This window comes from Desmodus rotundus, chromosome 6 (assembly GCF_022682495.2).
Source record: "Desmodus rotundus isolate HL8 chromosome 6, HLdesRot8A.1, whole genome shotgun sequence".
NCBI lineage: Eukaryota > Metazoa > Chordata > Mammalia > Chiroptera > Phyllostomidae > Desmodus > Desmodus rotundus.
The window spans coordinates 94697092-94723928 of NC_071392.1; the positions used below are offsets into that span (position 1 = coordinate 94697092).

General features: G+C 63.8%; 1 protein-coding gene across 1 annotated transcript in view; it reads left to right on the top strand.

The window, feature by feature from the left end:
• Window positions 1-148: 148 nt before the first annotated feature.
• The window catches only part of TAF4 (TATA-box binding protein associated factor 4), a 50517-nt gene continuing 23828 nt past the window's right edge, over window positions 149-26837 (top strand). Inside the window, exons 1-4 of the mRNA XM_053926669.1 lie at window positions 149-448; window positions 526-1479; window positions 24714-24880; window positions 26080-26199. Coding sequence (XP_053782644.1) covers window positions 226-448; window positions 526-1479; window positions 24714-24880; window positions 26080-26199 — 1464 coding nt within the window. The 5' untranslated portion in view covers window positions 149-225. The remainder of the gene's footprint in view (window positions 449-525; window positions 1480-24713; window positions 24881-26079; window positions 26200-26837) is intronic.

A 26837-nucleotide genomic window follows, 5' to 3' on the forward strand; every position in this document is an offset into this window, starting at 1 on the left:
GGCGGGCGCGCCGCCGCGCCTGCGCAGTGCGCCGCCGCGGCCCTCCCGCCCCCCCGCGCCGGCCGCCCGCGCCCCCCGCCCGGCCGCCGCCCCCGCCCCGCCAGGCGCGCGCCGCCCCCCGCCCGCCCCCGCCGGCTGCCCGCCTGCCCGCCCGCCCGCCCGCGCGGAGCCGCCTCCCCGCCCAGCGCCGGCCGAGCGGCGGCGGCGGCGGGCCGAGGAGGAAAGATGGCGGCGGGCTCAGATCTGCTGGACGAGGTCTTCTTTAACAGCGAGGTGGACGAGAAAGTGGTGAGCGACCTAGTGGGCTCGCTCGAGTCGCAGCTGGCGGCCAGCGCGGCCCACCACCACCACCTCGCGCCCCGCGCGCCCGCCGCCGCTCTCGGGAACCACGCCGGAGCCGGAGCGGCCGAGGGCGCGCCCGCCGCGGCGCCGGAGCCGCCCCCCGCAGGTACAGCGCGGCGCGGCCTGGGGCGGGCGGAAGCCACCGGGCCCGCGTCCTCACCGCGCCGCCGCTTGTCCCCGCAGGGCCCGCCGCCAAGCTGAGTGCGCTCGAGGCCGGCGCGCCGCCGGGGCCCGGGACCGGGGCCTGCGCGGGGCCGGGGGCCGCGCCCGCTGCCAAGCCAGCCGCCCGCAACGGCCCGCCCGGCGGCCCCGGCGCCGCGCAAACTTTGAATGGGAGCGCCGCGCTGGGCAACTCGCTCCGCGCCGCCGCCGCCGCACCTGCTGTCAGCCTCCTGCACAACGGGCCCCCGCCCGCGCCGCCGCCCAAGCCCGCCGCCGCCACTGTCATCCAGACGCCGCCCTTCCGCGGCGCCCCCGCCGCGCCCGCGCCCCGCGCCCCCTCGCCCCCAGCGCCTCCCGCCGCGCCCGCCGCGCCCCCCGCGCCCGCCGTTGCCCCGCCGCAGCCGCCCGCCGCCGCCGCCAGCCTGGCCCGGCCGTCCGGCCACCCGGCCGGACCCCCGGCGGCCGCGCAGAACGGGGGCAGCGCCGCGCCCGCCCCGGTCCCCGCGCCCGCCCCAGCCCAGTCCCCGGTCCCTGCCCCCGCGCCCGCTCCGGGCCCCGCGCCCTCCCCCGCGCCCGCTCCCGCCCCCGCGCCGGCCGCCAACAGTCAGCCCGGGCCTGCCGCCGCGCCCGCGCAGGTGGCCAAGGCCGACTCGCCCAAGACCGCTGTGCAGTCGGCGCCCCCGCCGCCACAGACCCTAGCGGCCAGCTGCCCGGCCGGCACAGGAGCCGGCATGATCCTCGGGCCAACTATGCAAGGGGCGCTGCCCACCGCCACCGGCCTCCCGCCGCCCGCCCCCGGCACTCCCACCGGGCTGCCCAAGGGCTCGGCCAGCGCGGTCACCCAGAGCCTGCCCAGGACTCCCTCGGCCACCACCAGCGGTATTCGGGCCACGCTGACGCCCACGGTCTTGGCCCCTCGCCTGCCACAGCCGCCTCAGAACCCCACGAACATCCAGAACTTCCAGCTGCCCCCAGGTGAGTGAGTGACCGCTGGGCAGGTTTCTGCTGTCCCAGCCTGGAGTTCAGGAAGTTGTAGGACTGGAGGACCCGAGGTCATGGCCTGTGCATGGGCCTGCAGCAGGTCAAGGCGTACCTCTGCCCAGGTTCGGGAGAGGTTCCCAGTGTATGTGAGTGTGTGTGTGTAAGTTTTTGCACACCCTGCATGATGTGGCAGTTGGGGTCTGTTACCTTGTGCAGTGGTTGGCTTCATCTCAGGTCTTCAGTTGCAAAGTTTCTGTGCCGGGTTCACAGTTCCTCTGCTGGCCCATGCGTCCCTGCCCGTGTCTCTTCTGTGGAGAGCAGCGGCAGCAGCAGCTCCCAGGGCACCTGACTGGGTTGTGCGGGGCTTGGAGACACAGTGGGGTCCTTGGTGTTCGCACAGTGGGCCAGCTCCCCTCCTGCTTCTGGGGTGAGGCATGTGGCCGCTGTTCCCACTGGGCTTTTCTGCTCCTGTGCTACCTGGGCTGTGATGGTGTCCCCTGCTGGTGGGTCAGGCGGGTCAGGCAGCCAGACGCCCCCTCCTTCGGGCCGGGCAGTTCTGGGCAGTTCTGCTCCCTCCATGCTACCACGGGGATGGCGGAGGTCCCAGGAGCCTTGGGGGACTTGTGCACATGCACCCTTCCTGCTGAGCAGAAGTGTTTCAGCTCTTGTTACCACAGTAACACTGAGCACAGTGAGATCACTGAAGGGACCCTGGTCCCTTTGGGTATTACCGTCCAGTGACATCAGTGGAGGACATGTGTCCTTGGATCAGTGGGTCTCTCAAAGGTGACAGCCAGTGACAGTCTCTGTGTCCCCCACTCTCAGCTTCCTGTCACCTCGCTGTCCCTCTGGGCTCTTCGGGTGTGACAGTGCAAGATCCCTGCAGCTTGACGCGGCATGCTGCTCTGTGCAGGGATCCTTGGGTAGAGAGAAACTTTACACTCGCGGCGCCCTGCTTTCTGCTCCGCCCGCTCTGCCTCGCCTGCGTGGACTGAGCGCCGAGCTTCCGGAGCGCTCCTCCCTCGCTGTGTAGTAACATGTGCTGTTGTAGCAGCTGCCGCAGTGGCAGGAGTAGTAGACACAGCACCTCCCATGTCCCTGTGTCCCTCTGTGCTGGCGGGAAAGAGCCCTGGGTCACCCTGAGAAAGTGGTCCAGCGAGTGAGGAAGGGGAGGCTTTCTGGCACAGCAGGGGAGCTGGTCGGGGTAGGGGGGCATAGCCTGGCGGGGTCTTGGTGCAGGCAGGACCAGTGCCATGGGAGATGGTCAGGCCACAGGTGGGGGAGGAGAGGCTGAGTGACGTGAGTCACCTGAGCACGGTGTGTGTGCGGCTGGCTGCGTTTGTTGGAGTGTGTTGTTGACGGCTCTGTTTTGCACGTTACGTGTATTTTGACCTTTTGGTGGAAGGCAGGGCTGATGGCCAGTGTTGCTCACGAATGGGGTGCATGGTGGTGGCACGTGATGGGAGCTGTCAGGACGCTAGTCACTTGTCTTGGAAAGTGTCCCTGGGGTGGTCCTGCTGGCCTCAGCACTTGCCTTGCTCCCAGCAAAGGCTGTCCCCACGCGGCCCTTTTGTTATTTAAAGCTGTTGTGAGCTTCTCTGTGAAGTGTGTGAAGTGGGTGCCAGCAAGCGGGGGGCAGGGGGGGCGGAGGGGCGGGTCTGAGAGGGGTAGTATTAGGGCTGCCTGGACCAGACGGGACCTGGGGCCTGAGTCCTAGTGTGGGGGCAGCCCCGGCCTCATTTGTCCTGGGGGGAGGAAGCCGTGGGTGGTCAGGGTGACCCTGGATTGGCTCACACCTCTCCTAACGTCAGCATTAGCGATGTCAGTGACAGGCAGAGGGACAACTTGGTGAAGACACTGACTCTTGGCCTGAGCTCCTGTGAGTCTTTGCCTCCGTCCCGTGTGTGAGAGCAGAGAACAGCTCGTGTGGACATTTGGGTGACAAGTGCTGAGAGCTGTGCTGGAAAGGGGCCCGTGTCTCCTAGAAAATAAAAGGTTTGTGTCCATCCGCCTCTTCGCCCTCCAGCTGACCTGTGAGCGGGAACTCTGATTGTGGTGCCTCGTTTTCATGGCTGTGGAAGCGAAAAAAGTGCGCCCGCCACCATTGCCAGCATCTCAGAACAGCGTCTTCCTTTAAAAGCGTAGTTTTCTCCTGTAAATCGAAGTGGCAGACGGGGGTTTTCTAGTTACGTAGTTGACTGGTCAGAAAATACTAAATTCTCCTGTTTGGGGGCTTTCTGCTTTGGAGACTTTCTTCATCAAACGGTACGGAGCGGAGGGAGAAGTGACTTACAAGGGCGACTCTCACTTGCTGGGTTGACCGCCGGATCTTGCCACAGCTGTGGGACACACGTGGAGGGCTAGGGTCTCAGATCTGTCGACGCCACACTCAGAGTCATGGAAGATGGCAGGCGGGGGCCTCTGGGGTGTGTGAAGGAGGCAGGCCCTCCCCAGCCCCATTTCCTGGGGTCCATCCATCTTTCTGGGTGGGCGGGGTGAGGGGGAGGGGTCTGCCCAGACTGAGTTTCCAAAACTGTGCTCAGCATGAGCCCAGCACCGGCCCTGCTGCTGAAGCATGCAAGGTCAGGGCTCCCAGCAGGGCTGGTGGCACCTTTCACACCGTGTCTGTCTGTCCTGCCTCCACAGAGGGTTTGTTCTTCTGGGGCTCGGAGGCCTTGCTGGCATGCAGGCTCTCACCTCCGGGTGACGGTGTTCCCGACCCCGGCCCAGGTGCGCTGGCCTTGAGATATCTGGCCAGGACTGACTAAAGCGCGCCCCAGGGTTGCTGTGCTGCTGGAGGCTGGGCTCCAGGCGTCACTTCCCTGCCTCGGATTAGTTGGGAGAGGAGTGCCTGAGAGAGGTGCTGCCTGCTGCTGGCTGAGGCTGGAGGGTCACCCCCTGCTGGGGGGTGGAGCAGGTGGGGCCGGCCCCGAGGTGACAGGAACTGAAATTCTGGCAGCAAGTGCTTTGGCAGGAGGGACACTCCTAGAAGTTGGGACTTCGTCACTTGAGGGCACTCTTGCTTTCTGACCTTGGTCGGGATGTGCGTTCCCTTGGGGCCTCGCTGTCCCTCCTGGAAGAGGGCTGGGCGCTGGGGGCCTGTGAAGCTGCGACGGGTCCCAGGCCCCTGGCACTTTTGATGGTTTCCAGATGTCACGTGGCTGTGGAGGCAGCAAAGACCACAGGTGGCCCTTGCCCGTCCAGACCGTGTCCCAGAAGGGCTGTGTTCTCAGGGCCCCCGGAGCCCACTGCAGTGGCCAATGCTGGCTCTGTGCACGCTCGAGGAGCCTGCCAGACTTGTCATAGGGCCTCACAGATGTGGGGGACCTGTCCTGTACACGGGGGTCAGGGCCGCTGCAGAGTGGGTGGACCTGGTCTTGGGCCTCACTCTAGGATAAAGGCCTTTACCAAGTTTTTTTCTTCTTTTTTTAAAGGTTTTATTTATTTTTAGACAGAGAGGGAGAGAAACATCTTTGTGTGGTTGCCTCTTGCACACCCCGTACGGGGGACCTGGCCTGCAAGCCAGGCCTGTGCCCTGACTGGGAGTCCTCTGGGCCACACCAGCCAGGGCCCAGATTCTCCTCTTGCTACACTTAGATGACAGTGACACCTGGAAGGAAGAAGAAGACTGACTGCTTGGGAGCTGTCCTCTGCTGGTGCCGGACTGCGTCCACCCTGCCTAGTGGGGAGGCCCTGGGGGTGAGCTGGTGGTTGCTCTTCCTCGCCCTCTGTCTGGGCTTCGCTCCTGGCTGGCCCTGTTGTCTGCAGGGTGGACACAGCTCTCCGGGGGCCAGGGTGGGGGTAACGTCTTGCATATGCAGGTGTCTTTTGCAGCTGGTATCCCTGCATTTCAGCAACAAGCAGGAGAGGCCGCCCCACACCCCCCGGCAGGCTGTGCTGGAGGGCTGACTGCCCCGTGGTGGGTGCGTGGGGCAAAATTACCAGAGTTTGAAAAGCAGGCGCCCCCCGCTCCAGCACTTCACAGGTGGCCCATGGGGGCAGGTTCTTGTTTGTTCGGGCCCCCTGAGACCGTGTCCTGGACAGGTGGGTGGTTGGTGAACCTGAGGGGCTGGGGGACTGGCTCCCGGGTGGTCCTGTCACCACCAGGAGGCCCCCAGTGCCTGGCTCTTGGGTGCCTGCGGGGCTGCCCTTACTGCCCGCCCACCGTTCCTGCCAGAGTTCCCCCTCTGGCAGTGGTATTTGATCGGAAGGGGACAGAGACAGGCCAGACCCTCCCCAGGTCAGGGACCACCAACAGGCCTGTGCAGGTTTTTGGGGGCTGCCGACACGCCTCCCTCGCCAGTTCAGTGTGCACGTCTGTGCTCCTCACCACTGTACGTGCGGAGACAGACGGCCTGTTTGTGAAGGGCTGGTCCCCGTGAGCCAGTCAAGAGTCTTGCAGCTGGTTCTGAAGGCCCTGATGCAGGGGTGTGAGAGGGTCCTGGGGAAAGTGGCTTCCGGTTCGGGGAAACTGGCACGCTGCTCAGAAGTGCTCTTACTTTCCTCGGTGGTGACGTGAAGCAGGAGTCTCCGGTTTCTCTGTGCTCGCGGGGGACAGTGACCGCTCAGGGCCCCCAGCCCTGAGATGCCTTGGGCTGCAGCCTTGTCAGTGGGGCCTCTGACCTGGAGGATGCCGGCGATGTGGGGCGTTTGTGGCGGGACCCTGTGCACTTGGGGGCGACCACGCTGGAGAGTGATGGCTGGCGAGCAACACTCTCGGCCACTTCATCTTCTCAGCACGTCCTCGTGTGCGTGCCCTCTAACCCCCGTGAGGCAGGCGAGTGCCGTCCAGGCGGGCCAGGGACGTGTGATCTGTGCCGGAGCCACCAGCACTGCGAGTCAGAGCTGGTCATTTTTCCCGTTCTCGAATAGCTGTTCCAGGTAATTAAAACTCTCAGGAAACACAGGTACGGAAATCGCCCAAACTTGAGAAGTGCACGGATCCCCCCCCAACCCGTTTGTCTGGCTGCCTGCCTGTGCGAGCCGTGTGAGTAGGCTGAGGACAGGGACGGCCCCGCTCCTGCAGGCGTCGTGAGCTCGGCCCTCTGCGGGCCTGTGACCTGCACCCTTCCGACCTGAAGTCTCCATGGGGCCTTTTTGCCTCTTCCACGTGGCTCTAGAGGAAGAGATGCACCTACTTTTCTTGACCCCTGAACTCACTCCCACGTGAAGGGGGGTTCAGTGTCCTGTGACCTTGTGGGAGCTCGCACCGCAGAGGGCCTGTGGCCAAGTGGCTTCCAGCTCAGGAGGATGGGGGAAGAGACAGTTTTACAGTGTCGTGAGGTGGTTGTCAGACTTCGGAACTTGAGCGGCAGGCAGTAGAAGGGTCTCTGGCTTGAAGGGACCTATTTGGGGGTGTCAGGGGTCTGAGTGGACAGAGCAGGCCGCTGGGAGCCGGGACAGGGAAGCCCTCCTCCCAGGGCTGTGTGTGTGTGTCCGGCGGTCAGTGCGGCTGCCGGTGAGGTGGTGCACTGTGGGAAGGAAGGTGCCGGTCGGGGTGTCATGCCCGCCCGGGTGAGAGGGGAAGGAAAAAGCTCTCCCTACGGTCATGCTGTCAGTAAAGCCCATAGGACAGGCAGCTGCTCGAGAGAAGTTTCTAAGGGTGCGTGACCTTCCCGAGGGGCCTTCCGCTCGTGGCTCCTCCCGAGCACGCACGCTGGTGTTGGCACGCGGGGTCCCGGGACAGGCCCGCCTCCCGCCCAGCGCATGGGTGGTGTGGCGGAGCCTCTGAAGCGTGACGTTACTGGAAGAGCGAGGAAGGAAAGTTTTATGGACTCTGCTATTAAAAATTACCAGCCACTTGGAAACGAGCCTTGTGTTTTTTTAAATTATAAGTTCATTCTCTGCAGGAAACTGAGAAGGAAAGGAAAACCGTGAAGAAAGTGAAACCGCCGGGCTCCCACCTAGCCCATGCACCAGGCGCCGTGCGGTGACCCGCCCACGCCTGCCCATTGTGGGGCACATGTGCCCCTTGGTGGTTGTTGAAGCTCCCTTGCTCTGGGGCCCTGTGACACCGCGGAGCTGGCGACCCCTTGGCTGTGGTGCGTGACCCTGAGGGGGTGACCTTGTGCAGAGCTCTGTGCACGTCTGGTGGGTTGAACACCTTCAAGGCTCCGGTGTGGGTGCCTCCCAGTGGGCTGGCTGCGTTCTAGAAATCGGTGACTCAACGCTCCCTCCAGGAAGCTGAACCTGGTGCGAATTTGGTTGCTGGGACTGGGCCCTGTTTGGCTCCTTCCGGCCCCTTCCCATGGGTGTTGGCGGAGACTGAGGCCCATTCGTACCTGCTGGGGAGTGGCTTTGCCTATTTACTCATGTATTTATTTATTAAGAAAGTGGAAGAGAGGGAGAAAGAGAAATATAGATTGGTTGCCTCTCATGTGCCCCCTACTGGGGACCTGGTCCGCAGCCCAGGCATGTGTCCTGATGGGGAATCGAACCTGTGACCTTTTGGTTTGTGGGATGACACCCAGAGCACTGAACTGCGCCATCTGGGGCGAGGACCAAGCTTTTTAAAGAGAGAGCTCACAGGGCGAGGTGTCTGTGTGCATGGCGAGAGGAGCCAGCGAGTGTGTGCCAGGGATCTGGCGCAGGAGCCCAGGGTGTCTCGGGTCAGTAGGGGCTTGTCCTTTGTGGTCCCACCTTGAATAGTCCAAGTGGCTCCTGCAGGCTTTGCAGTGACCCTGTGGGCCAGAGGGGTGAGTGGTCAGGAGCACCCTGGACTGGGGGCACGGGACCCTTTCTCCTGCCTGGAGAGCTGCTGAGGCTGCCGGGCCTGGGGGCTGCCTTGGCGGATGGCAGCAGCCCTGACCTGCTTACGGCCTCGCGGCCGGGGGCTGGTCTGTGACTGTGGCCAGTCAGCCAGCCAGCAAATGTTGACTGAGCCCCAGGTCAGGCCCAACCGACCTTGTGTCCTGTCCTCCGATGGGCTTGTGTGGGGCCCCCCGTGGACCCGTCTGTGGGGTGGGGTCTGTCTTGCCCTGTTGTTTCTGAAATGGAGTCTCAGCGGCCACTCTGCGCCCTGTGCACTGTCCAAGGTCGGCGCCCTGTCCATACACGTTCGCTGTAGGCGCTGCCGGTTCTCTGCTGCTTTGGGCTGATTAGATTGTGTGCTGGGGCCCCGCCCTTACGCACTCGGCAGTTAGGGAGCGTGTCTGCTTTGAAGGCCTCAGAGGGATGTGGTAAAGGTGGCCCCAGACGGGCTGCAGGTGGCAGTCCGGCTTGGGCCGCACAGAGGGAGCCCTGGGTCCAGGCGGGGGGTTCCTGGTGCCCTGCAGGCAACCACTGTGTTCTTGTCACACTACAGAGTTTGGGAACCACTGACCGAAGGCCCTTAGGGCCTTGACCCCAAGCCCATGCTGCCCCCATGCAGCATTGGGGCTTCTGGTCCAGACACGCCTCTGCTTTGGTCCCTGAGTCTGTGCTCCGGGATGGGGTTGGCTTGCTGATGGCAGGGCTATCCGCCTGCCTGGGATCTCCTGCTCTGGGGAACACCGTGTCCCCAGCTGGGAGAAACAGAGGCCTCGCCTGGGTGACCCAGGCAGTGTCCCCTCCTTCAAGGCGTGCTCATGCAGGGATGACCTGTTGAAGCCCAGATGTGTGAGGTTGCCCACACTGTGCTTGTGTCCATGTGCGGGGTAGCGCGGGCCCGCGAGCACACACTGGCTGTTGTGAAGGACCACAGGCCGGTGGGGCCTGTGTTCACCTGGGAGTCGGGCGATTCCGTCCCAGGCCTCCTTGCAGGGGGGCTGCTGGGGGCGGAGTGGGCGCCAGCCTGGGCTGCAGCCGGGCCTCTGCGCTGACCTGTGGGAGCTGGTTTCTCGGACAGGGACCCAAGCTGTCGGGGTGCTGCTGGGGGAGCCCTGGAGTGGCTGTCCTGTAACTGCGTGTGTTTCTGAAGCTCACCCAGCCGGTCCCCGGCTGCTGGGTGCAGATTGGGGGGCAGCTGTCGGGCAGCTCTCGAGCTCTCGATGGGGGTGTGACCTCGTGCCAGGCCCTGCCACCGGCCCTGGGCTGCTCCACTGGTTCCCACTGCTGCCAGGACGAGGTCTGGCCTCCTAATGGCAGCCTGACCTGGGGGCTGTGGCAGTTTTGTCCCCTCGCCAGCACAGCTGCGTCCTCCCTCACCGCCGGTCCCGGGCAGCAGGCTGGACCCCCGTGGCCCGTGGTGCTGTGGGCCCCTCTGCTCAGAGTGGTTTCTCTCATCGCTCCGGCCCGGGTCTGTGGGCCTGGGGACACCGGCACTGCCCTGGGGCCCTGCGCCTCACTGAGGCCCGTCCCTGGGTTTTGGAGGTGGGGTGGGTGGGTGGTCCTGGGCCCAGGCAGGTGATGCCCTGTGGGCTCCCCTGAGGGCAGAGGGCACGGGCTGGCCTCCTTGTGTGGCGTCAGTGTGGCCTGGCGTGGCGGCTGTGCCTGTGGCCTTAGTCAGGAGTTGCCCCGAGGGGCTTGAGGCCCGTCCGGGCAGACAGGCTGGAATGTCGGGAGGCCTGCAACTGGGACGGGCCCGGAGAACGGGGCCATGAGCAGGGTCGGGTGTGTGGGCCTGAGTGAGTTCCCGTCAGCCCGGCACTGCTGGCCTTGTCTCCGTGGCGTTTAAGCGGTTTAACAAGCACCTGTGAACTCCACCCTGGCAGAGCTGGGCCCTGGCCGGTGTCCCTGGTGAAGGTCAGTCCTCCTCCCTCACCTTCGGCAGCGCTGCCTCACCCTGTGGTCACCACAGCTTGTTCCCCCTCCCACCTGGTCGTGTCTGATTTGGGACCTTGGCCACAGGTGCCCCCCGTGGGCGCCTACCTTGCTTGCCCTCCTCAGCACCCTCTGCTGGAGCCAGTTGAGGAGCCCACAGGGTTGCCTGGTCCTGTGGTCAGGAGAGTGTCCCTGGGACGTCCTCCCCTGTCACTGGCTGCTGGCTGTCAGGGAGGTGAGGCAGAGTTGCCTTAGGGTTTGTTCCCGGAGGCCGCACGGGCCAGTGTGGAGTGGAAAGAGTGGTAGCCACCTGGTGTTCGGACAATGGCTTGGGGACCCTTGTTTCCAAAGGGGACAGAGCGTGCTCGTGGGGTCTAGGGACAGTTCTCCTGTGGTTCCTGGACCTGTTGCTTGGAGATGGGCAACTCCCGAGCAGTGCTGGCCAGGGAGTGACCTGCGGGCCACATATGTGATCGGAGGTTTCTGGTGCCTGTTAGTGCAAGTCACACGAAGGTACAAAAAGGTGACGCTGATTTTATTTATTTGTGTATCCATCGGTTGATTCCTGTACGTGCCTTGCCTGGGGATCGAACCCATAACCTCGGTGAATCAGGATGACGCCATGACCGCCTGAGCTGCCTGGCCAGGGTGGCAGCGTCAGTGCCAGCGTGTCTTCCAACTCCATCCAGGTGCTCCCGCACTGCACACCATCTGCCCTCAGGTCTCCCTGAGCCGCGGCACCCCTCGCTGTGCGCTGAGCCTTCGGGACCCGCCTGTTTGTGTCTTCGGCACAGCAGGGGTAGGTGCTTGTGGCCACCGCAGCTTGTGGTGCGTCCCTGATATGTGTCCGAGGGACAAGTCAGTACTGGCCATGGGCTGAGAGAGTAGAGATTGGGGGGTCAGGGCCCCAGGACAGGGCAGACAGAAGGCTGCAGGAGGAGAGTGGTCCTAGCTGCTGTGGAGGCTCCTGGGGTGTGGTCACACCCCTGGAGGAGGCCCCCGGGCGAGAGCGCGGAGCTGGAGCTGGGTGGGAGGATGGTGTGGTCTTCCTGGCGCTGGTCCCTCCCACGAGAGGGGGGCAACTGGGTGGGGGAGAGGGAGACCCTGACCTGGTGAGGAAGTGGGGGCTATGGGCGAGTGCAGACGGCAAGGTGTGCGGGGGGCAGCTGGGGGCTCCGTGGGTGCTGTGCGCACTGTGGCCTGAGTGGCGCTGTGTTGGCGGGAGACACCCGGCCCTGGAGCTGCGCAGAGCCGCACAGAGGCCTGCCCGGAGAGGCGCTGCGGCCCGAGAGCAGGGTGTCAGGCCGGGTGGTTTGTTGGCGAGCGTAGAGCCCGCACAGGTGGCTGGGGGTCAGGTGTCAGGTATGCCACAGTTGCGCGCGGGCCCTGTGGAGAGTGGGAGCAGGGGGTGTTGATGACGGAGCGGCGACGGAGACAGAAGGCGTCAATGGCTTGTCTTGGCAGCTCAGCCGTGTGGCCTGGAGGCCCCTGTTGGCATCCTGCTGGGGCCCAGGTCACCTGCTTGCCTGGGGCTCCCAGGACCAAGCCCCACCTGCTGGAGCCTTTGTCCCCATCCTGTCCCCTGTCCCTGTGTCCCTGTGACACACACAGGCCCACAGCTTGGCCCTTGTACTGGGGCCTGGACACCCTGGTTCTCCAGGTTGAGCATGGTGTCCTCTCTTCTGTGGGGACTTTTTTCTGTTCTAGGTAATTCTTGTTGTCCTGTCGTCTTTCTGAAACTCCTTTTACTGGTGTCCAGATGCTCAGAGTCCACACGTTCTCCCTGTGCTGGGCGCCCCATTGGCTCAGCTACCCAGCCCCCCTAGTTGCTCCATGGGAGAGGAGCCCCACAGGTCCCCAGAGCCCAGGACAGCACTCGGTGCGGTGCGTGAGAGGCCTGCAGGAGCCTGCCTCGTCCAGGCCTTTCTCAAAGCGTCTGGCAGTGCTGGCTTGTCTGGGGCGGGCAGGGACTTGGGGTGCAGAGCCATGGTGGTGCCCAGGGCCTTGTGACTTGGGGGTCACGTGGGACTTTGATGGCAGAATATCCTCCGCTTCTTAGGGAAGGACCTTCCTGCCCTTCTCTGCCTAGAGCCTGGACACAGAGCTGCTGCGTGTTGCCTGCCCCCACCCCCTGCCCCGCCCACATGGCCAACCCCATGCCTGTCCCTGCCCACCATGAGTGTCTGCAGCGTCACCGCCCTCCCCGCTCCTTTTCTTGGGGTCTCCTTCCCTCTCTAGTGCATCTGTGGAAACCTCTGGTCCTTTCCCTGTTCTCCTACTTGGGGGTTGGCACCATTTGTGTTCCTCTACTCCTTGTTTGGTGGGGCCTTGGCGGGGAGGGGTGTGGAGAGATTGGGACAGCTGATGCTGCTGTCAGCCAGCGAGCCAGGCTGCCTCTCCCTGGGGAGGTTTTCTAGGGGCTCCGGGCCATCTCCCTGGAGACTCCAGGATAAAAGAAGCAGACACCGTGGTTTTTTTTTTTTTTTTGAATAAAGACAGTTTGTTTAGAGCAGTTTTAGTTTCACGGTTGACTTTCCCACCCACACACGGAAGGACGCCTGGGTGGCTGCCGGGCCTGTCAATCAGGAGCAGAGCTGCTGTGCGCGCCCACGTGCAGGCTGTTCTGTGGGCGGAGCTGCTGACTCCTTGGGTGACAACCAAGGGGCGTGGTCGCCGGATCACGTGAGCCTCTTTCTTTTCAGAAGAAACCACTGAACTGCCTTCCACCGTGACACCAAAGCCCCTCCTGTGCCCCACGGGCAGGGCCTGAGCGTCCACGCGGCTCCCTGTCCCGGCACTGGGTGTCCCACTGGGTGTCGTCCGTGCTCTGGGGTCTGGCGGGTGCAGTGGTGTTGCGTTTAGTTTGCGTGTCCCTGGTGACTTGGGACGGGTGCGTCTTCTTGTTCATTCATTTGCAACCTGCGTGTCGTCTTCGGGGAGGATCTGCTCGGGTGTTCAGCCCGTTCTCTACCCAGTGGTTTGTCTTCTTAGCGGTTTGAAGGATTCTTTGTACACCTTGGACAACTGTCCAGTGTTAGATGTGTCTGTTGCAAATGCCTCCTGCCCCCGTGGCCTGTCTTCTCCTCGCTGCATGCAGTGGCTTCCACAGAGCAGAAGTTTCTGGTTTTACTGAAGTCCGGCCCGTCAGTTCTCTCTCTCACAGGCCGTGTCTTTGGTGTGGCATCTAAAAAGTCAGTGCCAGACCCCACGTCCTCTAGGTTTTCCCCCGTGGCGTCTCCTAGGAGCTTTCTGGTTTGGGGTTTACGTCTGGGTCTGCCCCCCGCTCGGGGCCAGTTCTGTGAAGGGCGTGGTCTGTGTGTAGACTCGTCGTTTTGCACGTGGACGTCCAGCGGCCTCGGCACCAGTTAGCGAAGAGACCGCCCTTTCTCCCCCGAGCGGCCCCTGCTCCTTGGTCAGAGGTCCGCTGACCCAGCCGGTGGGGGTCTGTTTCTGGGCTCTCTGTCTGTCCTGTTGGTCTTGTATCTGTCCCTGCACCGGTGACCACGCTGTCGTGAAGGCTGCAGCATCGCAGCCGGCCTGCAGCCGGGGCCTCAGCCCTCCGACTCTGCTCTCCTTCTTCGCTGTTCAGCTGGCTGTTCTGGGTCCTCTGGCCCCCGCGTAAACTTCAGAGTCAGTGTGCCCACGCCCGCGACAGCGTGCTGGGTTGATGGGGACAGTGCTGAGTCTGCAGGCCACATCAGGGAGAGCCAACCTCTTGGCAGTGGTGGCCCTTCCTGTCCACGCACATGGAGAATTGTACTGTTGTGCCGTTTCCCTGTGGCTGGATCCCAGGACTTGTGTAGTCGGCTTCACACAGGCTTATGTGTGTTTTGTTAGGTTCGCGCCTGAGTGACTCACTTTGGGGACAAGGATGTGAACGGTGCTGTGCCTCCAGTTTCAGCCCCACTTGCTCCGCGCTGGCGCGCACGAGAGCGCTTGCCTTTCTGCTGACCCGGTATCCTGCAGCCTTGCCGTGGCACCTCCTAGTTCCGGGCTCTGCTGGGCAGGAGAGGGGCTGCTCTGGGGGGGGTGGGGGAGGGAAAGTCCAGTTCCCACTCTGCAGGTGGTCCTGCCTGTCCCTGCCCTCCAGGACCAAGGTCAGGAGGGGTTCTTGAGGGAGCCAGGTGCCACTACTCGCTGCCCCATACTCTTGGAGTCCCGGATGTCCCAGCCACATCTGGGCAGTGAGCAGTGCCCTGCCCAGGACTGGCTAGGAGGAAGAACATGCCCGGGGCTCAGGGTGGTGATGGCCCCTGAGCCCCATGGTTTTGGAAGAGTATTTTGGTGCCCCGCTGTCCCCAAAGGCAGGCCGCCTCTTCCCAGGGCCTGGGGAGCCGGCTCAGCCCCCGGCGGCAGTCGGGGGATACACCGGGTGGCTTACCCTCTGCAATGACAGAGGGGCCTCCTGGTGGTAGACCAGAGTGGGCGTGGTGGCAGGCAGTGTTGTTGGTGGCCCTGTCTGGGTGGCCGGGGGTGGGGGGAGGGGGGCGGGCGAGCCCTGGCAGGAGGGTGGAGGTGGGAGGAGGAGGGTCAGCAGCTGCGGTTGAGCGTCCTGGTGGGAGTTTGAGGGCTGGCCGTGAGGGCACATCACTGGCCCCTTGACTGTGTCACTGCCCACGGCTGAAGGGTGATGTGTGTGTGTGTTGTCCCCTGTGCCGCTGCCCAGGATGCGGGGCCCCTGTCTGTGGCTCAGCCCAACTTGTCCCAGAGCAGAGGGTGCACCGCCCACAGGGCGGAGGGGCAGGAAGCTAAGCCCCGAGCACCTCAGGCAGGTGTACCCCCAGCTCTCTGTGCCCCACGTTCACACCGGGACCTGGGCCTCTCTGGTCAGGTCTTTGTGGAACGGCCTGTAGGCCTCGCTCCCCCACTGATGGGGGTCTCCCTTCCGGGCTCAGAAGTGTGAGGCGGCACTGTGGTGTTCCCTGAGTCCGACAGGCTCCTGCTGTGACTCGCCAGCTCAGGAGCAGCCAGTGCGGGCACAGCCTGCTCACTGCCTTAATGCGGCCACTTCAGGGAATTTGGATAGTTTCAGCAGGCCGGGCCCTGGGGCTGGAGCCCAGGGCTGCTGGGCGGCCTCCTGAGGAGATGCGGGCACCCATCTGCCTGGGGACTGCAGAGTCCCGGAAGTGAAAGTGCGCCCCATGTGTAGAGAACCTGAAGTCCCACCCTAAAAAGAGAGTGACTGTAGAAAAGCCGGCGTGACCTTTGTTGCTGTGTGTGGTATTGCCTGGGACAGGCCGCGGGAGCCAGGGAGGGGAGGAAGAGAGACTGGACTTCGGAATCAGCGGAAAACTTGCTGCTGGTTGGCAGGCATAGTTAAGAGAACGAACTGGGCCATGAAGTGGGGTGCAGCCGACAGAGAGCATGTGTCCCGGGCACAGGGAGGAGGGGCCCCAGCTGCCGGTGAGAAGAGCCAGTTCCCTTAGAGCAGCAGAAGTGTGCAGACAGGAGAAGGCGCAGAAATGGCCCGCAAGTGAGTGAGCGATGCCCATGGCCCAAAGGGCCGCACCCATGCAGGCCCCATGGCACAGCTAGCCGATTCCACCCCAACAGGCTGGCACGCAGGGACCCACCGCCCCTACTGGCGGTGGGCTTGGAGGGCGCCAAGCTGGCGGGACCACTGGCGGTGTGCCCTTGCGCGTCCAGAGGTCCTGCTCTGAGAGAGAAAGTGCGTGCCCACAATGTGTTGGGAAGTTTCGTGACTTCACCGATAACGGCGCAAACTGGAAGGAACCTAAATGTTTGTCAGGTGGTCCGTCTGCCTGGGTATGCACTCAGTGACACCTGCGCCAACGTGGTGGGTCCAAAAGTGCTCTGCCAAGGGTGGGAAGCCAGGCCCAGGACCCCTTCCCGGAGCACCAACTTCTAGCAGAGGCTCAGCTGTGGCAGCGTGGTGGCCGCAGGGCCCACCGGGGCCAGGCCGACAGGAACATGTGGGGGCGCCACTGTAGTGGTGGCCGTGCACCTGTGTGTGTTTGCTGGGACTCCTGAGAGGGGTCGAGTGCAGCGGGTGTGTTCTGTTCTCCCCGAGCTGCGCCCGCCCCGGGGTCGGGCAGAGTTTCCGGGAAGAGCTGCTGTGGCGGTCGTGGCTGCCATGGCGTTTGTTGGTGGGACTGCAAGTCGCCACCTCCTGGAACCCGGTCAGTGGAGCGCTGACCTCCCAGCAGGTCCACGTCTGGCCGCTTGATCTCTGTCTTCTCACTTTAGAACTTGAGAGTGGGGAGCGAGGGCCCTGCTGCTCTGTGGGAGGCGGGGGGCTGTGCCCAGGAGGAGAGGCTCCAGCGGCCCGGGCCGGGGCTGGCACGGTGGGGGCTGCAGGCAGCGCCTGTCACCCCGTCCGTCTCCCGGTTGGTCTCCCTGTCCTCACGGAGAAGGCCGCCTGTCTGTGGGGGCCATGCACTGCACCCTCTGCTCTGCCGGCTGGTCTTTTCTCTGTGCCCATTTCGGTGGTGTTCCCAAGAGGGGGCCATGAGCCTCGTCTGCGTTTCCAATCCAGCGGCCGCCTTCTTGAGCGACAGCTGCTCCTCGCAGAAAACGCGATGCAGACAGAGACGTGCGGGGGAGTGAGAGGGCCAGTCGGCTGTGTTCTCGTCACTGAGGGAGCTTTGTGGTTTTAAACCCCAACACTGTCCCCTGACCTCTGCGGTCAACACATCGCTGATGGGTGTGTTGTGTGGTGACGTTTACATACCTGGGGCTGATCAGGTGCCAGCTCTCTGCTGGGCACTGCCCCCTGTGAAGGGGAGCACGCTCTGTGAAGCTCAGACACAGTGAGGCAAGGCAGGGCAGGGCATGGAGTGGGGCAGGGTGTTTGGGGGTGGTCAGGGAGGCCTCTGAGACGGCGGAAGAAGAGAAGGTCCTCCCTCGGGGACAGGGAACCCCGAGTGCCAACCGAGGGACCTTCCAGACAGTGGGCGGAGCTGCGTTCTGGGAGTGGCTGCTGGGAACAGTGGTCGGTGGGATTGGCAAGGTGGCAGGCCTGGTGTGAGCATGGTGGGCAGTGTGGGGGGCGCTGGGCTCACACTGCTGGAGCTAGCCTGGATGTGCTCCCGCGTGTGCATGTGAGCGTCCCGGGCCCTTCTTCACCAGTGAACACCCTGGGGTTAATGCCTGCGCGTGGTGAGGTGAGTGGGACTCCTTTGGTAGCCTCCCATCCCTGTCCTGGTCACAGTGAGCCTCCTTGCTGGGGCGGGAGAGCTCTCAGCCCCTTTGTTCTTGCCCCGGGCCTGGGGCGGACTTTTCCTGAGAGCCAGGAATAGTGCTTAGAGGAGAACCACTCTGGAGGTGCCAAGGATGGGCTGAGGTTGCCGTGCCAGTGTCACCTGGTAAATTCGACAGAAAACAAAAATGGTAACTTTGCGTTTTGAATCTGTGAAACGCTTCCTTGGCACAGAAGGAGTTTCCTGCATGTGCTTCCTCTCTCTTCCTCTCCAGTAGAGACACCGTCTCAGCTTTTATCTCTGTTGGGTTCTGGGCCACCTTTCCGTGCTTATTTTGTAAAAGCAGCAGCGGGCGCAGATGCGCGTGGCCCACCCCCCGGCAGAGGCGCGCACCCCCGAGCCTCAGAGGTTTCCTTCCCACAAGCTGCAGAGCCTTTCCTGGTGGCATTTTAGTGGAGAAAGTTAATACCTCCTCTCTGTGCCCACAGAGGAGACCCAGCACGAGAACTCAGGAATGCGAAAGGGATGGGACCAGAGACACCCAACTCTGTGCGGGACAGCCATGCTGGGGGCCGCGGGTGCGCGCCCTCCCTGTGGCCGGGAGGTGGTGTGGCGCCCACCCAGTCCCCACCCAGTGGTGCGGGCCCAGGCCTGTGGGAGCTGAGGTGTCGGGGCTCCTGGGCCTGTGGGTCAGCACACGTGCGCCTTTCCTGGGGCATAACCCACGCACAGTGATGTGCGGCCGCTGCGAGCATCCTGGCTGAGTGCAGAGAAGTGTGTGCCCCGGCCTCTGCGGGAGCCCGGTTCGGTCTCTCCAGACTCCCGTGCGAATGGCTTGCACGCTTGGTTGTGTCCGTCTTATTCCTCAGCTCGGGGCAGCTACGTCATATGCTTTTTCTCCCGTTCACTCGTCCGTTGCAGGCGGGGTTCTGTGTGGCAGTGGTGATGAAGCCCCTGTGTGGGTGGGTGGACGGCCCCTCAGGTGCACGTCGTGGGGCTTGCCGCAGGCGTGGCCAGTGTGTGATCAGCCCCGGTGGCCTGGTGGCGCCCGCGGGGCCTGTTGCCGTGCCCGCTGGCACATGTGTCCCTCACTTTCATGGGGCCTGGTGTACGCCCAACAGCACTGGCGGTCAGCGTGTGTTCCTGTGAGGTCCCGCAGACACGTGACCAGTGGACCCGCCCCACAGCACACTGCCGAGACTCCCCCTGGGCAGCTAGCTCGTCTCCGCCCTGGGCCCGGCGCCTGCTGGCCGCTGTCCGGTGCTCTTGCCCTTTGGAGGCTTTGCGCCTGTGAGTGGTCCAGCAGCGGTCTTCCCACTGGTTTTGTGCTCGGAGGGGGGCCTGCGAGCCTTCCCCAGCGGCTGCAGGTATCAGCAGGTCCCCCCCTCTGTGCATGGAAGCCCCCGGCACCAGCTCCGGGCTGTTTGTGACCCCAACCGTTAGGAAGGGCGCTTCGCAGAGGCAGGCCTGTGGGTCTCCCGGGGACCTGAGGCTCCATTTCTCTCAGGAGTGGGTTGTGGGCCTGGGGAGTGGCTACTAGCTAGCTCACTGTGTGGCCGACCCGTCTGGCCAGGATGGCTGGCGGTTTCTGACCCCCAGCCGGCATCACTGTGGTCAGCTGCCTTAACCGTAGCCGTTTCCCTGCTGACCACTGACCGATGGCGAGCATCTTTTCCTGGGCTTCTGTGTCATTTGCATCTTTGGTGAAGTGTCGTTCAAATCTTCTGCACGCGTTTTTAATTGGGGGAGGTTGTTTTATTGATATTGACGTGGCTCAAATTTCAAAGACACGTTCCCGTGCAGGCCCTTTATGAGGCTGAACTTGTAGGAGCCTTTCCTCTGAGAGCATCGCCTTTCCTGCACCTCACAGCGTGTTTCCGTGTTTCCGAGAGCGGCCTCACTCCCTGGAGCCTGGTGCCCCGTCTTCTTCCTGCAAGTTGCTGGGTCATCGGAGACATTTGTGCCTAGCCCCAGGCCCAAGGGTTTTTCTCTGTGTCTTCTTCTAGAACTTGTGTGGCCTTAGCTCTCACTTGGTCCAGTTTAAGTTGGTTTTTGGACAGCTGTGGGGGGGTGCTGAGACTGACTGACTTCCCCAGGACACCCAGTCACGTGCCCTGTCTGCAGTGAGCCCGGAGGCTCTGAGTCCCGGCCACTTCTGTTGAAAACCCGTGGCCCTGTGCATGTGGGCAGTGCTGGGGCCGTGTGGTTGCTGACGCATCTGTCCAGGGCGGTGCCTGGGCTGAGACCGAGCCTCCTGCCTGCTCTTCTTCGTCCAGAGTGCTGGGAGCTGTGTTTCCGTGTGAGCTGCAGGGTCAGCTTGTCCGTTTCTACAGAAAGTCTTCCAGCCCCTGCCCCTGCCGCCCTCTGGTGGGGGTGGGAGTGCTCTCCTGGGTCGTCAGGGCCTTGGGGCCGGGGCCATGCCAAGCACAGCGTGGCTGAGACTGTGTATCTGCGGGGAGGCCCTGGGGTCCCGGGACAGCAGGGGCCCTGCCATTAGGGGCTCATCACCAGGCCCCCTGGCAGGGTAGGGTACTGGGACCGCACCTGTTTACCTTGACTGCACCTCCCCTGGCCCTTCCCCCAACCAAGCTCACGCCACCTGAGTTTGCGTCTCTGGAGAGCAAAGCATGTCCGGGCTCCGGGCTTCACTTGGACAGTTCCAGCCCTGGAGGGAAGACGTCCAGGGCTCTGCCCTCCCCAGACTCACTTGTCCTGACTGGCTTGTCACACCATCGTGACCCATAGCTGATGTGGGCTTGGTGCTGGTGGGTGCCTGCCTGTGCCTTCGTGTGTTGTTGGGGCCACCAGGCAGAGAACTCGGTGGCTTCTACCAACTGGTGGTGTTGTAAACATCCAGCGTGCCGTGGGGAAGGGTGTGTGACAGGTGCACGGAGCTTTGGTGAGTTCACAGTGGCCCCGCTTCCCCCAACTCACAGATGGGCTCTCACACCCACACTCACACCCACAGCCACTCACACCCACACATTCACACCCACACTCACACCCACATTCTCACCCACTTTCACCCACTGACTCGCCCACTCACACACTCACCCACTCACGTGCCCTCACACTCACACTCTCTCTCCCATGCTCACGCACACTTGCCATAAATTGTTACGCGTCAGCCCATCTGTGTATTAATAGTTTTGTAACCCACCACATGCGTCGGTCATTTAACACTCTGCTTAAAGAGGGCGCGAGGGGCTGACCCGTGTGGGTGCAGCAGGGCGCAGCAGCCTGGAGGGATGAGGCCGGACCCGCCCGCACCTGTGCGCTGGCAGTGGGAACCCCGTGGCTGGCTGCTGTGGACGCCCTGAGTGCTCTCCCCTGAGCAGGGTGGAGGCCGGAGCAGGCCCTGTCCTTGGCGCTCTGGCCCGCTCCCTGTCCGGCTCCTGGGGGCCGCAGCTGCAGGACTGGCGTGCGCTTGGGGAGGGGGAGTGTCTGCGCCGATGTCCGGGAGGCAGTGGCCGACCACACGGAGGGCTCAGGCACCAGCTGCTTGACTCGAGAGTTGGAGAATGCTGAGGTTTCTGCCTGAGCAGACTGGTCACAAACCCTGCCCGGGCCCTCGAGATGGCCACTGGCAGGGCGGGGGGGCGAGGGTGAAGGGTGGGGCACTTCTGGTCGAGCATGCTCCCCTCCTGCTTCAGTAGGTGACGTGTGCCCCCTACTCTGTGCCAGTGTGTGGTGAGTCTTCACGAGCCCACCACTTAGATGCCTGTGAAGATGAAGTTGTTGGGGTGCAGTAAGCTGAGGGAGAAATGCGTTTGCTGAGGACGCTGCCCTGCTCTGAGACACAGAGCCGGGGAGGACAGCTCTGTGGGAAGGACAGCTCTGTGGGAAGGACCCTGTGGTCTGGTGTGGCTGTCCTCCTGGTCTCTGGGCTCTGTCCAGGCTCCTCCTCCTCCTGCCCCTCCGTGGACGCCATGCGGGACGGCTTCAGCATGAGTCCCCACCGCGTTGCCCACAGTGCCCAGCAGTGCCCAGCAGTGCCCGTGTGTCTCTGCTCTGCTCCCTTCTCTGGGTCGAGTGTCAGCGCCAGGGGTCAGGGACGGCTCCCATGGGCACGGCTCCTGTGCAGGGCTGTGCCTGCTGCACCTCGGCCTTGCAGGCTCTCTGCTGCTTGCTGGTCACAGCACTTGGGGACGCTGGCTGGGCGGTGGTGAGCGCAGGGGTCTGGTCCCTGCTCCTGCCACTGCAGCCACCTGTGAGAACAGCGTGTGGGAGGGGCCGTGATGGGGATTCTCCCAGGGGGAGGTCCCCAGGCGGGTCCAAAAGTGCCGGGTGCGTGTGGTGTGCAGCCTGGGCTGACCCACATTTTCGTTTCGGATACAGTAAAAAACGTTGGTACGAGAGGCACCGGAAGAACTGTGCCTGGGCAGGAACACTGGGCTTCCCCTTGAACTCTGATGCGTCAGGGAGGGGAGGGCTCATTCAGCCTCTCAGATCTGGTGGTCATGCCTGGGCAGAGATGGGGCGTGGTCTCCTGGGTGACCTTGGGCTGCCTGCTGCTCGAGCCACTTACCACCCAGGTTGGGCGCCCCGGTCCTCCCAGCAGGTGGCTGTAGGGCGCCATGGGAGCCCCAAGCACGCAGGGCTCGGGCATGGCTGGTGGCAAGGCCCGTGGTGCTGGTGGGGGCTCCACACTGCACAGCGTGGCCTGAGCTCCTTGACCACAAAACACAGACACCAGCCTGAGTTCCCACCTCCAGGGAGACTCCAAACACGTTCTGGGTGAAATACTGTGTGGCCCCCAAAAACTGTGTTTCTGAAGGATGTTGAGTGACAGGACATTCTTACGACATCAGGAGTGAAAAGGAGGGAATCCAAAGCCGAACACACGCAGAACGGCCTCGGTTGTCTTCGCGGGTCTGTGACGGGTGGAGCAGCGCCAGCGGCCTGCAAGGCCCTGGTGGCCAGGGGTGGAGTCTAGGGAGGGCCCCTTCTGCTTGCGGGCTTCCTCATTCCTCCTGGTTCCTGTCCGCCAGGCGCCTCGTGATTGCTCCTCGCGCAGACCTGCCGGCCCTGGTGTCCTGTGTCCTGAGTGCAGGGCCCAGTGTGCCCGAGGAATGCCATCTGGGGGCCTCCGGTGGGGGGCGCGGGGGCGCAGCGGCGGGTGTGACCAGGAGGCAGAGCTCCAGTCCGCGCCTCTGGCCGTGCCCCGTGAGCTGCCTTTGGGAGTCGACCTGTTGGCCTAGAGTGGCCCACACTGAGGACAGGTGAATCTGAAGGGTGTTGAAACGGAAGTTGTGTGTGCTCGCCTCCCTCCCCGACATAAGGGTTGGGGGAGCGTGGCGCATGGGGTGCAGCCCTCCTCCGTTCCTGTTGAGACGAAGCGCCAGAGGGCGTGTGCGGTGTGGGAGGGCCCTGTGGGTGCCGGCCGCTGCCTTGGGGCGCCCTGGGAGAAAGCGCCCCCTGCCAACCTTGGTGGCTGGTGGCCGGCTGTAAGGCGGCCCGTCCCGTGATGGGGTCAGGATGGTGGGCATCCCTGGCCCGGGTGCAGCCTGCGTGTGCAGGCTGTTCCTTCCTCACGAGCTTCCACCTGAAGCCCTTCTGTTACATTTTGAGACTGAGCTGTGCTTTGCCTTTGCGTAGACCCCGGACAGCTGTGTGTCTGAAACGAGGGACTGTGACCTGGGCGTAGGAGAACCCGGGGCTGCGGTAGTGTCGTCAAAACAGCGTCGGTGCCGCCATTGTTGTTTTGACGCTCGCGGGCTGTGGCGGGGCCACTGCGTGTATCTGACTCTTTGTCCCTGGCTGCGATGTGTTGTAAGGTGGGCCGCCAGAGGGGAGCGCCCCCCAGCACTGGGCTTACACGCCGGCGTGTGCGCCGGGCCAGGGCAGAGCAGACCACAGCGCCCGCACTTCGACTCTGTCCGCGTCTGCAGCTCCATGGTCCCGCCTGCTGCTCCAGCGTCCTTTCACTGTCTGTGGACAGGACTTTCTCGTCAGCAAGGCCCCTGGTGTCCAGTGCCAGTGTCACCTGGGTGCTGAGCTGCAGGGGCTGCTACGCCCCATTTGGTCCTTGTCCTGCCAGTGGGGACTCTCTGTGTCTGGAACCCTTAAGAGGAAGGAGCAGGGGTTCCGCATGGACGGACGAGTGGATGAGGGGTGGGCTGCGAGCGAGCGCGGGGTGTTCACCAAGCTTTCTCTTCTATGGTCTCCGCCCCACATGTGGACCTGGGTGGCGGCTGGGCAGTCCCCACCGCCCTGCATCCTTCCCATCCAACAAGGCCCCTGGCTCGGGGCTCAGCAGCGGGCGTGCAGTTGGCTTTGTCTCTGTTGGCTTTGTCAGCGTGCTTCATCTGAGAAGGGGTGTCAGTGGGCAGGAAGGTGGTTCTTTGGACCAGGAATGGTGGGGGTGTGCCCAGGGAGGGCCTGTCGTTTCTTGACGTTGTGATGTGGTGGAGCCCGGGCCCTGCGCCGCTGCAGCTCCCGACCGCTCCGGACTGGCGTGGGAGGGCTGTGACGCCGGCAGGAGGCCTTTGGCCCAGCGTTCCTCTGAGAGCACTGTCCCCAGCCGTGCCCTAGGGGAGGACAGGGCTCGGTCAGTGTGGCCCTGTGGGCTGGCGGCTGAGGCCCCACCGGACGGAGAGTGCGGGTCCTGCTGCGGCTGTGTCACTGCCTCGTGGAAAGTAGTGCACAAGTGGACACCAGTGTTACCGGTGCTAACGGCATCTAGGCTGTGCTTTCTTGCCCGTTTTTGAAGCTAAAACTGATGCCAAACCTGTATGGTGGGGTTTGCTTTGTGGCTACGCAGCGCAGACATGTGCAGTGTGAGTGGTTCTCCCCGTCTGTGAGGTGGAGCCCTGCCCTGGCCAGCCGTGGACACTCACTCCAGAGGACGAGGTGCCTGGGTGTCGCGGGATCCGGTTGCTGGAAGGAGGGAGTCTGGGGCTTTGCAGGACAGCTGGCTGGGAAGCTCCAGGGTGTGGCCGCGTCTTCCGCGTCTCCCAGCTGCCCTGGGTCACAGGAGGGGTGGGGCAGGGCTGGAAGGACCTGCCCTGGGCAGTTGGGGTCTGAGGCTCCAGCCAGAAATGCTTGGCAGCCTGTGTGGGGCAGAGCATGCCCGTGGGGCCCTGCCAGGCCCTCGGCGTCTTGCGCCCGGCTTCCTCCAGGGAGGCAGTGCCCGCCCTGAGGCCAGCGTGGGGTGGCTGTGGGGTGACAGTGTGGCACGCAGAAGCTGGCTTGCTGACAGGAAGCGTGGCTGCTCCTTGAGTCCATGACACAAACCCTGCCCCTTTCCTCCTCCTGCGTGCCATCTTTGGTGGGCATGTCCTAGTCCAGCAACTGTCACCACCGTCCCTGTTCTTCCTCAGCGCTGCCAGGCCTCCCCACAGAGCCACTACCTCCTGGGCTCTGACGCTGGGTGTCCTCTGTCCCCAGGTATGGTCCTCGTGCGCAGCGAGAACGGGCAGTTGTTAATGATCCCTCAGCAGGCCTTGGCCCAGATGCAGGCGCAGGCGCACGCCCAGGCCCAGCCTCAGACCACCATGGCGCCCCGCCCTGCCACCCCCACAAGTGCCCCACCTGTCCAGATCTCCACCGTCCAGGTGAGTGCGCGCGCGCCCCGCACCGACCCAGGCCGTCTGGCGGGCGTCCTGTGCTGGCTCCTGGTGGCTGTCAATGGCTTCCAGGGCCGGCCCTGCCCTGAGGAGTCCACCCCGAGTCCCCGTGCAGTGGCATTCGCGCCAGCCCTGCCCTTCTCTCCGTGACTCCACCTTCCGCGCCTCAGCTTCCTCTCTGCAGTGGGGACGGTGTAGCCATGCTGGCGATGGCACTCGGCTGTTCCCAGGACTGAGCTGAGGCTCAGGGCGCTAGGCTAGGGGACAGAGCAGACCCCGGGAGAGTGTTGGCTCCTCATCAGCGAGGTGCGCCCGGGCTTGGCCAGGCTTGGGGGGTGGGCCCCCAGCCCTGCACGCCGCTGTGGGCTGTGGCAGGAGGACAGGCGCAGCTGTGGGCGAGTGTGCTGGGCGGGCCCCAGGCCCGGCATTCCCTGTGGCCCGGTCTCCCGGGGGGCGCGGCTGGCACAGTCCCATCCCTGCTGTCTGTGATGCCGTCCTGGCTGCAGCCGTCTTCCTGCTGTCCTCAGCTAGTGGGCCGGTTGGTGCTGGTGTAGAGACTGGGCGGCTCTAGAAAACTCCTTTCTCAGTGACATGAGCTGTACTGCCTCTGGGCAGGCGCGCCTACGTGGAGGTGGCTGGCCCAGTGTGCTGGGCGGCTCAGGAAGCGCCCCTGAGCTGGGGGTGGAGGCAGCTCGGACTGTCCCCGGCGGCTCTGTCCCGCAGGCGTTAGGGGCCGTGGGGTCCCTTCAGCTCTGGGTGTGCGTGTCAGTGTTGACCGTCAGCTCCACGGTCACTTCGCTCAGGACTCGGACTGTCTTCCCGTCAGGGTTCGGGAGTGACTGGTCTCTAGACGCAAGGGACACTAGTGCTGCTTAGTGCCTTCGTCACCCCTGTCAGTGCTTGGGCACGAGGTCACGGGGCTGCACGTGGGGCCCGCTTTCCAGACACGCGTGTCCTTTCAGGACCAGCGTGCCAGATCTGATACAGGGGTCAGGCGCCCCTGTGGCCATGCGCAGCGACCGCGGGCCTGCGCTTTGCAGACTCTGGTCACTAGCATGGAGAGCTGGGGCGGCTCTGACGGGAACTGGGGAAAACCAGACGCACAAGAGTCTGTGGTTCTGTGTTCGGGGGAGTGTGGGGAATCACTCCCAGTTGCTCCTTTTAGATGAGTCTCGCTTGTTTTCCAGGCACCTGGGACCCCGATTATTGCCCGGCAGGTGACCCCAACGACCATAATCAAGCAGGTGTCTCAGGCCCAGACGACGGTGCAGCCCGCTGCCGCACTGCAGCGCTCGCCCGGAGTGCAGGTGAGGCGCGGCGTCTGGCCTCCGAGACCAGGCTGAGAGCTGGGTGTGGGACCCGGGGCAGAGTTCTGGATGGCAGGCTCTCCCAAAGAGAGCGGTTTCTCTCTGGCGACCAGCACAGGCCCGTCAGGGCTCCCTTTCTGCATGGCCGCGCAGAGCTGACCACCAGAGCACTTCTGGGAGCTTCCAGCTGTGCCAGAGCCTAACCACATCACCCTGTCAGCGCCTGACTGGAGGGCATCTCTGAAGCTGGACAGCCTCGCGTGGGGGGTTTGTGTGCACCTGGCACCCGTGTATGCGCCGACGGTGGCAGGGCTGTCGTGGGCCATGTCCCGGGCCTTACTGTGTGTGGTTCTCACAGTGGTGGGTTGTGCTGTGCCGACAGCTCGGGCCCTGGGTCACAGAGTGGCCGGTGCGGAGGGTGGAGGTGTTTGGGAGTGTGCACCGGGAGTGCGGCGTTGGCCAGGTGTGGCCAGGCGTCTGTGTGGGCCAGGGCTAGGCTTTGACGTGTTGCTGGTCTGCGTGTGACTTCCGTGGCAGCACTGGGCAGTCGACTCTGTCCCCCTCTTCTGGACGAGGAAGCTACGGCCCAGAGGTGGCGGGGGCTGGTGGTGGGCACAGGGCCTGGAGCAGCCCGCGCC